General features: G+C 50.7%; 1 protein-coding gene across 3 annotated transcripts in view; it reads right to left on the bottom strand.

The window, feature by feature from the left end:
• The window catches only part of SND1 (staphylococcal nuclease and tudor domain containing 1), a 504,867-nt gene that overhangs the window by 479,446 nt on the left and 11,713 nt on the right, over positions 1-13,708 (bottom strand). For 2 of the 3 annotated variants that reach the window (XM_038374172.2, XM_038374179.1), the window contains exon 2: positions 2,150-2,299. In XM_038374172.2, the coding sequence (XP_038230100.1) occupies positions 2,150-2,299 (150 nt within the window). Of the gene's footprint in view, positions 1-2,149; positions 2,300-8,365; positions 8,399-13,708 lie in introns of those variants that run through there. The other variant, XM_043500168.1, reaches the window with a different exon arrangement.

The raw sequence follows: 13,708 nt of genomic DNA, 5'->3' as shown, positions 1-13,708 counted from the left end.
AAACAAGCACTAAAAGGTAAAGCACAGGTTAACAGTTGATCAGCATCTGAACTGGGAATAGAACCTAGTAACTACACTGAAAACACTGCACCTCACTCTGGACTGAAAAGTTCTAATTTCACCCTAGCTTCCACCCGTTACTGATGTGCCATCTGCAAGCACATAGCCAGCAATACCCAGCCTCAGACAAGAACACCATGTTCTGGAGGATAGGTGGGGAATTCCTTTCCCCCACTCTTCCAGCAGTGGAAGATCAGAGCTGTGGCAACTTCAGGCACTGACACCAATGCCCTGCAATTAATATGCAGGCCTGAGAGTGGTTAACTGCCCATGTAGAGTACCCTGCTAATTCACCCGCAGTGACATCTTCCAGTAGATATCCATTGTCTAAACTCCTTGCCAAACACTGGGCAGGATGTACCAGGCAACTGTATCCTAACAGTATCAGTTCAGACACCGAAGGGAACCCACAGCTGAGTAACTGTAGCCAGAACGCTACATAAAACCTCGAGTTACAGGACCCTCAATCTCAGGACAGAATGTAATGCAATATACGGCCCTGGATAATACACCCCTGACCTGGCCCTGTCTCTATGCTCCCTCCCTCGGCACTGAAAAAAATGCTCTGCACTCAAACATGGCCAGTCTGAGTGTCTAGAGCCAGAACAAGGGGTTGAGGGGAGGGTGTGCTGCATTAATACCTGCCCTTTGGAGTAGGTAGCAATAAGCCTGGTTTTGAGCAACTTTTAAATCCTCTATATTTAGTCCTCGAGCAAAGCAGTGAGTCCAAGGCAGCTCAGAGTCTGCTGGGTTGAGTTAGCATCCTGCAGCCTGTAGCTTGTGTTATGCTAAAGCTGAAGCAGGGGACTCTATGGTAATGAGACATCAGTCTTGCAGCTGAAATTTGCTTCTCAGCACAGCCCTGGGTAAGTTCTATAAACATTTTGTGCTGGTGATCCTGGTGGGCAAAAGGCGGCACCTGGAGTCCCATTTATCCTCCAATGGGGTGCTGCAGAGCCAGCACCTACTCCCATACCCACCTCCCATCCCATGGATGCATTTCCCTCCTCCAGTCTCCGCCTCCTTGGAAAAAAAACAAGGCTGTACATTAGCATGGAAGATTTACCTGGGGCACTGGAGGGGAAGCTCACTGCTACACTACACGATTACTCAAATACAGAATCTGTTCATTTTAAATTTCAGTAAATTTAGATGGAGAATGATGCCTGCCTGCCTAGCTAAAAAGGGATCTGAGCTGTGAGTAAAACCCTTTTGGGCTGGGTGATTGTGAATTAGTCTTTTCACACACCCTCTCAGATAATCATTTCCCTTCCCATCTCCAGCTGTGACCCATTTGACTCTTAAGCTAAGCAGGGCTGGGCCTGGTCACTACTTGGACAGCACAGAGGCTGTAGGAAGAAGCCCTGTGGTTTCAATAGATGGTGCTTTCCACTCCCTCTGAGCCAGCACTCAACAAGCAGAGTGACAACACAGCAACAGGTGAGGACAATTAAATGTGCTCTTCTGTTTCAGCTAAAGAAATGTAAAGACAAAACAAGGCTGAAACAAGAACCTGTCCAGGACTCTCTGCATGGCCCCCAATTCGCAGTGCCCCCTACAACCACACTGGGGCATGAGGTCAGCACCCAAGGGAGAGCTCTCTGCAGCACAGCAGTGGGACTTTGGGATCAGACTCAAGCCCACTCCCTGCAGCACAGCACCCCCATGTGCCACATCTGGGCATTGTGTCTGCACCAACCCCCCCAGCAAGGAGCGCCACCTCATGGATCAAGTTACACTGGTCCAAGACCAAGGACTTGCTCTACTGAGCTCTTGATCAGTGCAAAAGTCACTGCTGGCTTGAGGTTTACTTTTGGGCGATCTGCCAGGGCTAGGCAGTATTTGGATGGCAAGCACCTTAGGTTATCTCCCTGATTTATTCTAAATTAAGCTCCTGGCCACAGTACTAGGTGCTCTGAGCATGAGGAGTTAAATGCAATCCAGCCTTATGCACCAGCCCATTGGCCAGCAAGGAGACACCTACCTCATCAGAAAGAAAAGGAGTACTTGTGGCACCTTAGAGACTAACAAATTTATTAGAGCATAAGCTTTCGTGAGCTACAGCTCACTTCATCGGATGCATTCCTACCTCATCAGGGGTATCCTTGGCATCTGGCTGTCCTGCAGCAGCCCGGCGGGCAAGGTTTCCAGCACGGATATTGCTGAGGTTGATCTGCCGCTCAGGAGGGGGCCCCCCACGGGGCTGCCCTCGGACAATGATGGCGCAGCCTGAGAGGACCTGCAGGAAGGCAGACGGAGAACATTAGTACTCCAACAGCAAAATTAAACCCTTGAAGAAGCATCAAGCATGATATTTGGTTCCACCCCATCCCTGCCTCAGGCCTTGATCCCGCTTACAGATCTGGAGTTGCACTTCCGCTGTAATGGGCCCTTCATCATCAAATTTACTCCACTTAGTTCCTGTATCTAGACTGTATTCCTGGCACTCATTATGTCCAAGCATCACTCTCCCTGCTTCCTAACAGCACCTTAAAAATTTCCCCACTTAAACAGGGGTGTTTTCAGAACAGCCACTGCTGGCCCCAACTTCCATTCCCTCCCACACCCTTTCCTGGATGCACCCCCTCAAAGCTCGCAAACTGCAGCAGATAGAGTTCTGTCAACGCCAAACTCTTCAGACCCAACCTCACTGCGAGTTAGACACTTGAGTTCATCTACAGGTGGAATTTTGATAGAACTTTGCTCTTTTGCTGCAAAACTGGATTTTCAAGTCCACAGAAATGGACAATGTACCTGAGCCCCAAAGGACAGCAGTTTGGTTTTACTCTGCTGAACAGCACCCCGGGACCTTAGACTGGAGAGCTCCATGTGCATCCTAGCACTGGGCATCTGCACTACAGTCTGCTAAGCCCATTTCCAGCCACTGTGCAGGTAGCAAGAAGTGTCACTGCTGCAGAAGAGGGTGCCGGGCCCATCTGGAGAGATGCCAGTAGGCAGCTGGGAGTTAGCAGGCAGGAGAAAGTAGTACCCTTTCTGCAGAAGTAAAGCATGGCACAGCTGGCCCCGCTGTGACAAAGGAGTGGGCCAGAGGCGAGTTGCCAGACCCAGCACACTGCCAACCAGCAGAGATGCAGTGGAGTTTAGCCAAAAATCATATGACCAGCTTCACTGGAGCCACCAGGTCAGCCAGCTGCAGATGGATTAGATTCAGGAAAAAGAGCAGGAATGCCAGATTGAAGTGGAGGTAGCGAGCTGCTCTCCAAGCATTTACAGCCGTGAGCAAGCAGACATGCAGAGCAGCGAGGTGGTGGGTACAGACTGCCGGGGTGTGACATTAACAGGACTTCCTGCCCGTTCCCCAGGAAGGTACTGCATAAGAAGCTCTCACCACAGCCAGCAGCAGTGAGCACCCCAGCACCGAAGATTTGTTTGCAACTGGAGCTTTCTGTGGGCCAGGGAAATGAGCCCAAGTGGAAGGAGTTCAGCAGAGTTCAGTCCCTGGCCCTCCTGCTATCAAGTTACTCACACATGGCACTTGCAAGCCTTGCCTACAGTCAGGGATAGGTGGTCAGAGGCTGTGCAATCGCACCACTGCTGACCCCTAGGTGCAAACAAGGGCAAGGCAGGTTTTGCACTTCATGTTGCTGTCCCTTTATGCCTGTAAATCCCCAGAGCAATGCACCCAGCTCCCTCTTCTTCGCACCCTACTTCCAGCAGCCCTTCATGCTATCTCACTAGTAACCCCACGCCCTAATCACCCAAGATTAGGGTTTCCAGGTGTCCAGTTTTTCATTAAAAGTCTGGTTGACAGCGCTGCAGGACTAAGGCAGGTTCCCTGCCTGTCATGGCTCTGCGCAGCTCCCAAAAGCAGCAGCATGTCTCCCTCCAGCTCCTATGCATAGGGGCAGCCAAGGGGCTCCGCATACTGCCACCACCGCAAGCACCAGTTCTGCAGCTCCCATTGGCTGGGAGCCACAGCCAATAGGAGCTGCGGAGGTGGCACCTGCAGATGGGGCAGCACACAGAGCCGCCTGGCCATGCCTTCATGTAAGAGCCAGAGGGGGGGACATGACACTGCTTCTGGGAGCTTCTTGAGGTAAATGCTGCCCTGGACCCTGCACCACTAACCCACCCCCTGCCCCAGCCCTGATCCCACCCCCATCCTCCGAACCCCTTGATCCCAACCCAGAGAACCCTCCTACACCCCAGACTCCTCATCCCCAGCCCCACCCCAGAACCTGCACCCCCAGCTGGAATCCTCACAAACACCCCGCCCCATGCCCCAACCTCTGCCTTAGCCCTGATCCCCTTCCTGCACTCTGAATCAGTCAGCCCCAGCCCAGAGCCCCCTCTTGCATCCCAAATCCCCCAGCCCCAGCCCCACCCGAAGTCTGCACCCCCAGCCGGAGCCCTCACCACCCTGCACTGCAACCCCCTTACCCAGCTTGGAGCCTTCATTTCTGGCCCCACCCCAGAATCCACAACCCCAGCCCAGAGTCTGTACCCCACCCTGCACCCCAACCCCCTGACTCAGCCCAGATCCCCCTCCCATGCTCCACCCCCCAGCCTGGTGCGAGGCCTGGCCCCACCCCAGAACCCACACCCCCAGCCAGAGTCCTCATCCCCTCCTGCACCCCAGCCCCCCGAGCCAGGCCTGTGAAAATGAGCGAGTGAGGGTGAGGAGAGTGAGACAGAAGGGATGGAGTTAGGGGGGCGGGGCAGGGGTGTTCAATTTTGTAGCAGTAGAAAGCTGACAACCCTACCCAAGATCTGTTCCTAGTCTATTTCATCTGAAACTGCTGGCTCTCCCGGGGAGGGAAGAGGCTTATTCCAATGCACTGAGTAAAAGTCCACACCCCCAGGAGCTGCCCCCTGAACACATTAAAACACATTAGCAGGGCTGGGGGGTGTGCTAATGGGAGAATCCTCCCACTTGCAGCGAAGGCCCTGAAGCATCAGGACTGAGCCCTTGTGGCCAATCCCACTTAGAGAATCCATGCTGGACTTGGCACAGGAGGGTTTAACAGTCTCAGCTGGCTAGTTCTCCCCAAGCGCACATTCAAGAAACAACCCCCAGCATGCGTGCTAGATCACTCATTCACTGCAGCCAGACAAGCTCTCTTCTCCAGCTAGGAGGGACTGCAATGAGTGATGTTGGCTGAGACGTGTGTCTCCCTCTGCAGTTACACAGGAGAAACAGCGCAGTCTCGTGGGGCTGAGGAAAGCTGGGCTCTGTTCCCAGCTCTGCCACTGCCCTGCTGGGTGACCATGTGTGAGTTACTTCCCCCCCTCCCTGCCTTTGCTCCCAAGACCAGTGTTACGTGGTGATAGCCCCTGCTCCTAAGAGCATACAGTTACTAAATATTTGCACAGGGCTGAGCACAAGAGGCCCCGATCTCAGCTGGGGCCTCTCTATCCTATCCTAGATCAGTTCTTTTACCACACTCATCACCACAGTATCTAAGCACCATCCAGTCAAGCATTAAACAACATGACTCACATCTGCCACGTGTTTGTTCTTGGTGCCGCCGTAATCCAAATACAACAGCCTTCGCTGCTGGCTAATTGCAAGAGCAGTGCCATCACCACAGGTGGGGCCAACAAGCAGGATGGCTGTAGCAGGAGAACGGGAGAACCAACCAAAACGAACAGGTACCTTAATCACAGGCCAAAGCTTCCCAAGCAGATGTGAGGGGCAATGCAGGGGGAAGGCACTGGCAGCCACACTGACATTTAATACCCATGTTTCATCAGGAATATCCAGCAGAACACACAGCTGGTGGGGAGAGCAAACGCAGCATTTCGAGGGTTTTGCTCACTGAGCAGGGCCTGCTGGGAAGGACTGCTGACTTCACTAGACTCAGGGTCCAGATTTCCCCGATGTTGGATTTGTGGGGAGGCAGCATGATTAGCCCCAAGGGAAGGGAGCATCCCGGAGCAGTAACCCTGAGCCAGTAAGGAAAGCATGCCCCAAAGAGTACAGGCCACGCCGCCCTGTCTGAAGGATGACCAGGAAGCAAAGCTTGTGTGATACCAGAGGTCCCTGAATAGCTGGCATGAAGATCCACCCGTTCGTCTTGCCTGCCCCACTTGTTCAATCTCCCATTGGGTGCATGATGCAGTGCTACTGGGGGACTGGATTTCCGTACAATAGTCAGACTGGAAGGGCATTTCCAGACTTCAAAGGGAGCTGGATCTAGTCCTGCTTGGACCCAGGGAGAAGGATCACACAGGAATGACCCACAAATTCTGACTGATAGATGCGATCTGCTGCTTAATCTACAGTTTAATTCTCAGTACAGAAAAAACCCCAGGGGAAACCTGCCAACCAAGAAAGTAGGAGGAGCTAGGAGATAAGCATGCCCAGCTCCAGGCAATTAACTAGCATCCTACTCCTCATGCAGGGACAGGATTGGTAGAGCATCTAGACTAGGGCACTGCCTGACTGGATCCAGGACCTTAGAGTGCTGGAAATGTTAATATAATTTGTCTGCCCAGAGACCATGCCTTTTCAGCTGGCTGTGCATTTGGGACAGCTTTCATCATTTTGGCTGCGTGGGATCCTCCAGCACCAACACAAACTTGACCTTCAGACCCAAGATTGCTGGCTTTGGTTATCTCCCTCCTCAGCGTAACTGTGCACCTGCCTGTGTGGTGTATTCTGCTCAGAAGGCTCTTGTACCCACAACAAGCACAGCCCCCATCCAGCTGCAATCACAAGGGGTACAGTAGAGCCAAGGAGGGGGACCTGCACATCAGGCCACAGGGGACCCTTTTGGACACCATGGAACCTGGCTTGAAAGATTCACGACCTCTCCTACCAAGCTGGATGCCTAAGCCATCAGTTTCTGCAGGAACTAAGCTTTCATTCTAAGATACATTTTAGCCCATATGTTTGATCTGATACAATGCTGCCTTATCTAGTCTGCATGCACCTTTAGTGCCTCTGTCACTGCTCACTGCTTTGCTGAGGCTCTGGTCAGATTCACTGCCACTTTCTAGAATCCCGTGAAACTCTGTATAAAACACATTAGCGCAGCATCAGGGGAGAACTAAATGCAGAAGAGTCAGGAGCGTCACCTTCTGGTAAATGCTCACAAATGGGCAAGTTGCTGCAGACTCCATGACTCTGAACTGCCTGGTTTGGGTGTAATTTCTCCACCATCATATTGTATTAACAATGTCCTGTGCTAGATAAAATGCATGGAAATCTCAAGCTGAGTACGTTCTTAGGAGGTATATGTTCTCTAAACCACTAATCAGTTACTGGGACCAGTTACGAGTTGCGAATAGCGGGATCGAAGGAAACAGCCTGGTCTCTCGGATTCTCAGGAGCACTCTGATCCACTGTTGTATGTACAAGCAGTCTGGGAGCCAAATGCCCATGAGATGTACTGAACATTAGGAAGGCAAAGCTGCCAGCACCCTATAGGGAGAGAAGAGGAGTGATATCACCTCCCAAGAGCCCAGAGAGGACAGATCACAACTGGGCCAAGAAGGGTGTGCAGGAATATAGATACCTAGCCAGGTGAGGTGATGGAAGCAGCCTTGCCTGGTAACTCAGCTCTCTGGCTAGCAGATGGAGAATTTTTCAAGCCTATAGTTCAGAGAAAATTCCTTTGCCATGCAGGCACCAATAAACCAAATCCACTGCGCTCTACAGGAGAAGGTCCTGTTCTCCCAGCATGCTGGAGCACTGAGGACAGCTGCCATATTCGGATGAATTATAGCCCAAATATTCCAGTCACAGAACATCCAGTGCCCTGAACCCATGTAAAAAGTGGATGCTTTTAACCTTGTTTTCAAACTGCTCTTTGCCTTTCCCCAATTGCCTTGTATACAAATGCAAAAAGCAAACTCCAGCCCAGCCTCCTGGCTAATGAGAGACTACAGTCACTCAGGCAGGCTGCCAGGAAAGCAGAGCTCTAACCTAACAGGTGAGCTCTCCCCTCCTTCCAGGCCAGCTGGATGTACAGTGGCCTACAGAGCCATGTTCTTCCTATGGGATTGCTCCGAGTCTGTAAGGCGGTGGCTGTTTGGCAGCAAGCAGAGCAGATTGAGCCCAGACAGGGAGCGGAGATGTTCCCCGAAGGAGAACGCATACTCTCCAATGCTGGAGCACAGGCAGGCAGCATGAACCATTCAGTGCCATAGTTAGGGTCCAGGATAGGAGTGCGTCTATGGTGCAAGACATGCAGAGAATGCAGTTGCTTGCATCGTTCAGCACACTCTCCTCTGGGCTGCGTCAGACCCGGCAGAAAGAAGGAGGCGGCTATGGTGGGGCGGAATACTCCTGCCTCAAACAGGGACATATTCCCCTCCCCTCCCCCCAGGAATCACTCATCACAGCCAGAGCATTCATCCATCAAGTCCTGTGTCCCCACCCTCAGGCATTAGCCTTCCTCTGAAGCATCAGACAGGGCAACCTCCACACCTGTTCCAGTTCTGCCCCTGGCCAGGATCCTGCTGACACCAGCAAGGTCACCAGGACATCACCTGAAAGGGCTGCCATCCAAAAACAGGCATTTCCAGAGGCAACTTCAGTTTCTCCTTCCTGGAGTCCTCCAGACGCTTATCCATCCACCCCCCCCGTTCTGACCCACTCAAGCATGGGCACCGTCTTCTAGCCACAAATGACGATCCCTTCTCTCCCCCACCCCCTCAGTGGTGGGCATAACATGCCTCTGCAGCAAGTCCAGCCTTGGCAGCTGAGGGGCCCAGCTGGAGTCCTCAACTCAGTCCCAACCATGCATGGTCCCATATTATACAAATACTACCCAACACTCACTTGGCATGCTTAAACTACACCCCCACCTCCATCACCATTGCCAGGCTGGTGAGAAAAGCCATTTGGTCTCAGCTCTCTATTAGCAGGGAGGAAAGCTTTCCTCACCCATTACTCCGGATGGGAGCTGGAGTAACCAACACAGCTGCAGATACAGTGCCGCTACCCCACACACACACACACTTCCCCAAGGCTCCTATAAGATTCTGTGGGGATACAAGAGCTCATACCAGAATAGGCCTAGAGCATGTCTCCACCTGGATTATAAAAACCACCCCTCTCCTGCACAGGAAAAGAGAAGGTAAACCACACCGCAGTTATAAATAAGGAAGAACCCAGCCTCATATGGGCAGTGTTCCCTCTAATTTTGCCCACGCATGTGCAGAATGAATTTTGTTGTGCGACACATCACCTCCATATTGGTACACAACAAAATTCCTGTGGTGGGGTTGGGGCTGAGAGGTTTGGAGTGTGTGAGAGGAGCTCAGGGCTGAGGATTGGGGTGTGGGGGTGAGAGCTCTGGCTGGGGGGTGCAGGATGCTGGGGACTACAGCAGGTAGAGAGGACTCCCCCCAGCAGCACCTGGGCTGGGGGGGAGGCGCCTCTCCCCTGGCCACACCAGGTCCATGCCAGGGTTGGGGCAGGGCAGGTGGAGAGAGGCACCTCACCCCAACATGGCAGGTCAATGCTGGGGGAGAGGCATCTCTCTCCACCGCAGGGCTTAATAGGTAGCTTAGAGGGACTTGTCCTACAGGTACTTAGCTCCAAATACACGCTTGCCATGTGCCCCCACCCCACTCCCGCACAGTGATTTGAAATCAATGCACTAGCAAGGCTACGTCTCTGCTACACTGACCGGACTATCAGGAGACTGGGGAAGTTTGTTCTGCAACCCAGGCAGGGTCAGAGGTGTTTAAAGTGTGCTGCAGAACCATGCTGGTTCCTCACTCAAGTCCAAGGCTGAAACAGTTCAGAACTAATGGCAGAACATGGTTACACCCCCTCTACACTGCAAGATGAAGCCCACGGCTGCAGCCACGTCCTCCCACAGGGACAGAGCTAGTTCAGCAATTGCTTCCCACATGCTGTAATCTGGACACTCTCCACTCAGTGGTACTAGTGGAAGAATTAAAACCAAGGTCCTGAGCACATGGCATTGACTGTCTGTTGGAGCTGTTAACTGTTACACATTTTAAGATTAATAAACCACTCAAAGCAGAAATGTGCTGGGGGGATCCGCCAGTGAAAGAGGGAGAGGAAAAACAGAATGGCCCACAAGGCCAAGGGAAGAAAGACCCTCCCTCTCACGCATACATTGTTAGAAAACGTTGTCAGCTCCATAAATTACAGTAACAAGAACAATCTGACCAGCATGGACAGCAAACAAAAGGCTTTCCAGGGTTCTGGTCTAGTTAGTCTCAACCCAATTCTCCCCAAGGCTGTGACCAGCCCATTTATCACACTACTGTCTCTCCAGGGTAAATTAGCACTGGAGAACTAAATTTGGACCCTGCCAGCCCAGTCAGGGATTAGCTGGGATTCCAGGGGTTGCACATTTCCCATTTTCTAAAGGTTATTAGCTAGCTACCATGGTGATGGATGCTATTAAAAGCCACAATGCCCAAATCTTGTTTCAAGCTGGACAAGCATTACCTGCTTCCATAAAATTCCCACTGTGGCTTAAATTGGAGACAAAATTCCTTACTTCCTAACTGAAAGAGGTGAAGAGTTGCTGTGCTCTGTTAAACAGCTAATGTGTTCCATCCCAGACATGGTTGCAATGATCCTTGTGTATCCCTTTGCTAAGGGCTTTTGGGATCTAGCAGGAGAAAAAGTGATGCAATGTAATGAATTTACTGGGAACTGAATCCACATTGCACTCTGAGGGCTCAGTTCAGCTTTTAGCATTATACACAAGGTACCAGGGAAACTATGGCATGTGTCCCTGCACTGCAGAATGCTGCATCATGTGATCACTGTGCCCAGCTGAACAGCAGATAGATGGTACACACCAGATCACTGATCCCAAACACTCCTACCTGGAGATCATTTGTATTGCACATGGCACCAGGCATCACTACATGCCATTTGTTATTCACCATACAGCAGATCATACAAATGAAATACATTCACAATACAAACTACTGGAAAATGAGTCTCACTTTAAGCCTGAAATGATACATCCAGTGCAATCCTGCTACAAAGATCTCAGTGCTCAACAATTAAAGACTCAGGTTTCATAGTTGTAGTTACCCTTAATCTTCACCTTACAGGGCACAAGAAAAGTCAGATGCTGTTAACTGTTTTATCCAATTAACACCACCACCTAAGTGTTCTCAGAAATTATTAGTTCTCAGATGAGAGGAAGAGGCAGCTGCTGTTAGCAGGTGCAACCTTGAATCTGGTGGTTTGGGAGATTTCAGTATGAGGTCCAGATTGTACAGCCCCCCAAAAGCTGGCATATCTGGTCATAGGAGGATCACTCCAGCACAATCTAAGGGCAGCCAGCTGCCAGTGTAGGTGCCACCAGACTCCCCCTGCTGTGATGTTGGTCACTTGGAATGGTCAGCAGCTGCTGTCAATTTAAAACAGCTTTTAGGTGCCTCTAAACTTACACTAGGGACCAGCCCAGGATCAGAGCAGCACAGAGTGAGCTTTTGATCCCACCCTGTGCATTCCTTCATTACAGCCAGAGACCTCACCCAGAGATGTTATGGGACTGGTGCAAATTGGACCTGACAGCTCAGACTACACAGTCTTTGCTAGGGCAGCAATTCAGCTCTTTTCACTAGCACTGGAGATAGCAAGGTGTGTCTTTTCACACAGCATGCAATAAAATCCATACAACTGTCCCATACCCACCAGTTACCCTTACACTCACTCACACTTCTGACTTTAACCCTGGCACAAGGTCCAACTGTCAGGCAAACAGCTGAAACGTTCAGCAGGCTCAGAATGCCAAGAGCACAATGGGAAAGAAAGCCATGAAAGATATGGGCACAAAGGGGTATATGGAGATGGGAGGGGAAGCTAGCAAAGAGGCAAAGGAAACCCACATTGTAAAACAAGTCAAATGGTAGTTAATTTGCACCTCAGACAGGACCCTCATTTTGAGCCAGATTGTGGGTAGCTACAACTGCTCTGTAAACATGGAAAACATGGCAACTGGAGACACCTCTGCCTTCCCATGGTGTCCATTTGTAAATGCACCATCATTCCTATAGCTTTTCTATATATTTCTATGCACAGAGCTCAAAGAGACAAAGTTCCTGCCCCAAGTTGCTGATTTCACACATTTAGTGAGTTCAGCACCAGAAGGCTAGCCAGAATTTGCATTTAATTGTTTTCAAACTCCCAGACAGCCTCTCCCAAGGGGAACTGCCACTTAACCTGTTGCTAGAAATTAATAGTTGTCAGTTTGCCCTGACTGTTCATGTCTGCACATATAGCAAAAAGCGAAACCTGATTAGGTGGCTAGAAGTTGCTGAGACACATCATGTAGCACATGCTTGGACCTGTTAAAATTGACTATGTGCTTGGCAAGAAAGCAAGCCATGCACCACCTTGGCCATTTGGCTTCTCTTTCAGCACTGGATTGAAAGAGCAGCCAGAACTCAGCCATTTTCCAATGAATTGCAACATCCAGGACACAGTACTGGAATTACTGAGCAGAACAGGAGCAATCAAAGTCCTGAAAAGACCACTTGGCAGATGGGCTTGCCCTTCCCTAGGTGGGATCAGGACCAAGAATCCTCAGTTCAAACCAAGTATTCCAAGATGGAACAACTGACTTGTCTTTGGCAAGTCACCTCAACATTGCAAACATGCAAGACATTTTATAAGGGCTAGGGATGAATCAGCAGGCTGTTTCCGGCTGCATCACCTGTCATTTATGCAAAAAAGGCAACAAGAAAGAAACCAACCAGCAATCCTATCTGATCAGTGATGAATCATTAGATTTGAGCTATAAAACACAAGCCTCAAGCAACATTGTGCAGGATACAGACTCCAGTATCAGACAGTGCTTTAGAACATCAGCCAGCAACTCCATGAGGGTAATTACTCCCTTCAGGTTACAGCTTCACCACTGGGGGCTGGATTAAACTCAGGTTCCTTCCAGCTCTACACCAGACAGTGTCTGGGCACATAGTAATGATCCAACCACGTCCCCGGAATCTGTGTCTACCTGTACTGACCTGTGACAGCTGACCTCCAACAGCAACTAACAGGGAAGGTGACCCCTGAAGAACCCATTTGCGATGCTACTAGGTGAGACGTGTTAGAGATGGCAGCTCATCAACATGAGCTAAGGCAATTCCCTCAGTGATCCCAGCTCCCAGGTCCCTCACCTCAGGGGAAGACCTGCCCTGGACACCAGCCCTCCTTGCCCCAGGCAGCTCCTTAGAGAGAAAGCCCTAGGGAATGATTGCAAGAAGAGACCCATCAAGACTCAAGGGGCTGTGGCAGAGAGGAGAACACCCAAAGGTGACATGCAGGCTCAGACTAAGATGGAATGTGACTGAATTCAATAGAGTTCCTTCCAGAGGTTCATGGAATGGGAGTTTTCAGGCAGCAAGACAACATGGTAAAACAGAAGCACAGGAGAAAGGTCAGAAAACACCCCTGCAGTTCAGAACAAGATGCCAACTAGCTAAAGCGACTGATCACTGCAATGTGGCAAGCTAGCCTAGTCACCCCCTCACCTTCCTCATATGGTTTGATTAGCATCATTAGTCTTCTGAGTTACCAATCAAGGTGAAAGGGGCAGTTAAGGCCCAGCTATTTTTTCAGGCTGTGGGCACCATCAGTTACACTCCAATCACATTCATAACGTTTTCACTGCAGCCAGAAGTGCCAGGGTTTTACTCTTTAAAAAAGAAAGCAGCTTCCAAGGCAAGGTAC

The sequence above is a fragment of the Dermochelys coriacea genome, chromosome 1 (genome assembly GCF_009764565.3).
Source record: "Dermochelys coriacea isolate rDerCor1 chromosome 1, rDerCor1.pri.v4, whole genome shotgun sequence".
In the NCBI taxonomy this organism is placed as follows: Eukaryota; Metazoa; Chordata; order Testudines; family Dermochelyidae; genus Dermochelys; species Dermochelys coriacea.
This window is presented reverse-complemented; position numbering and strand designations above follow the sequence as displayed.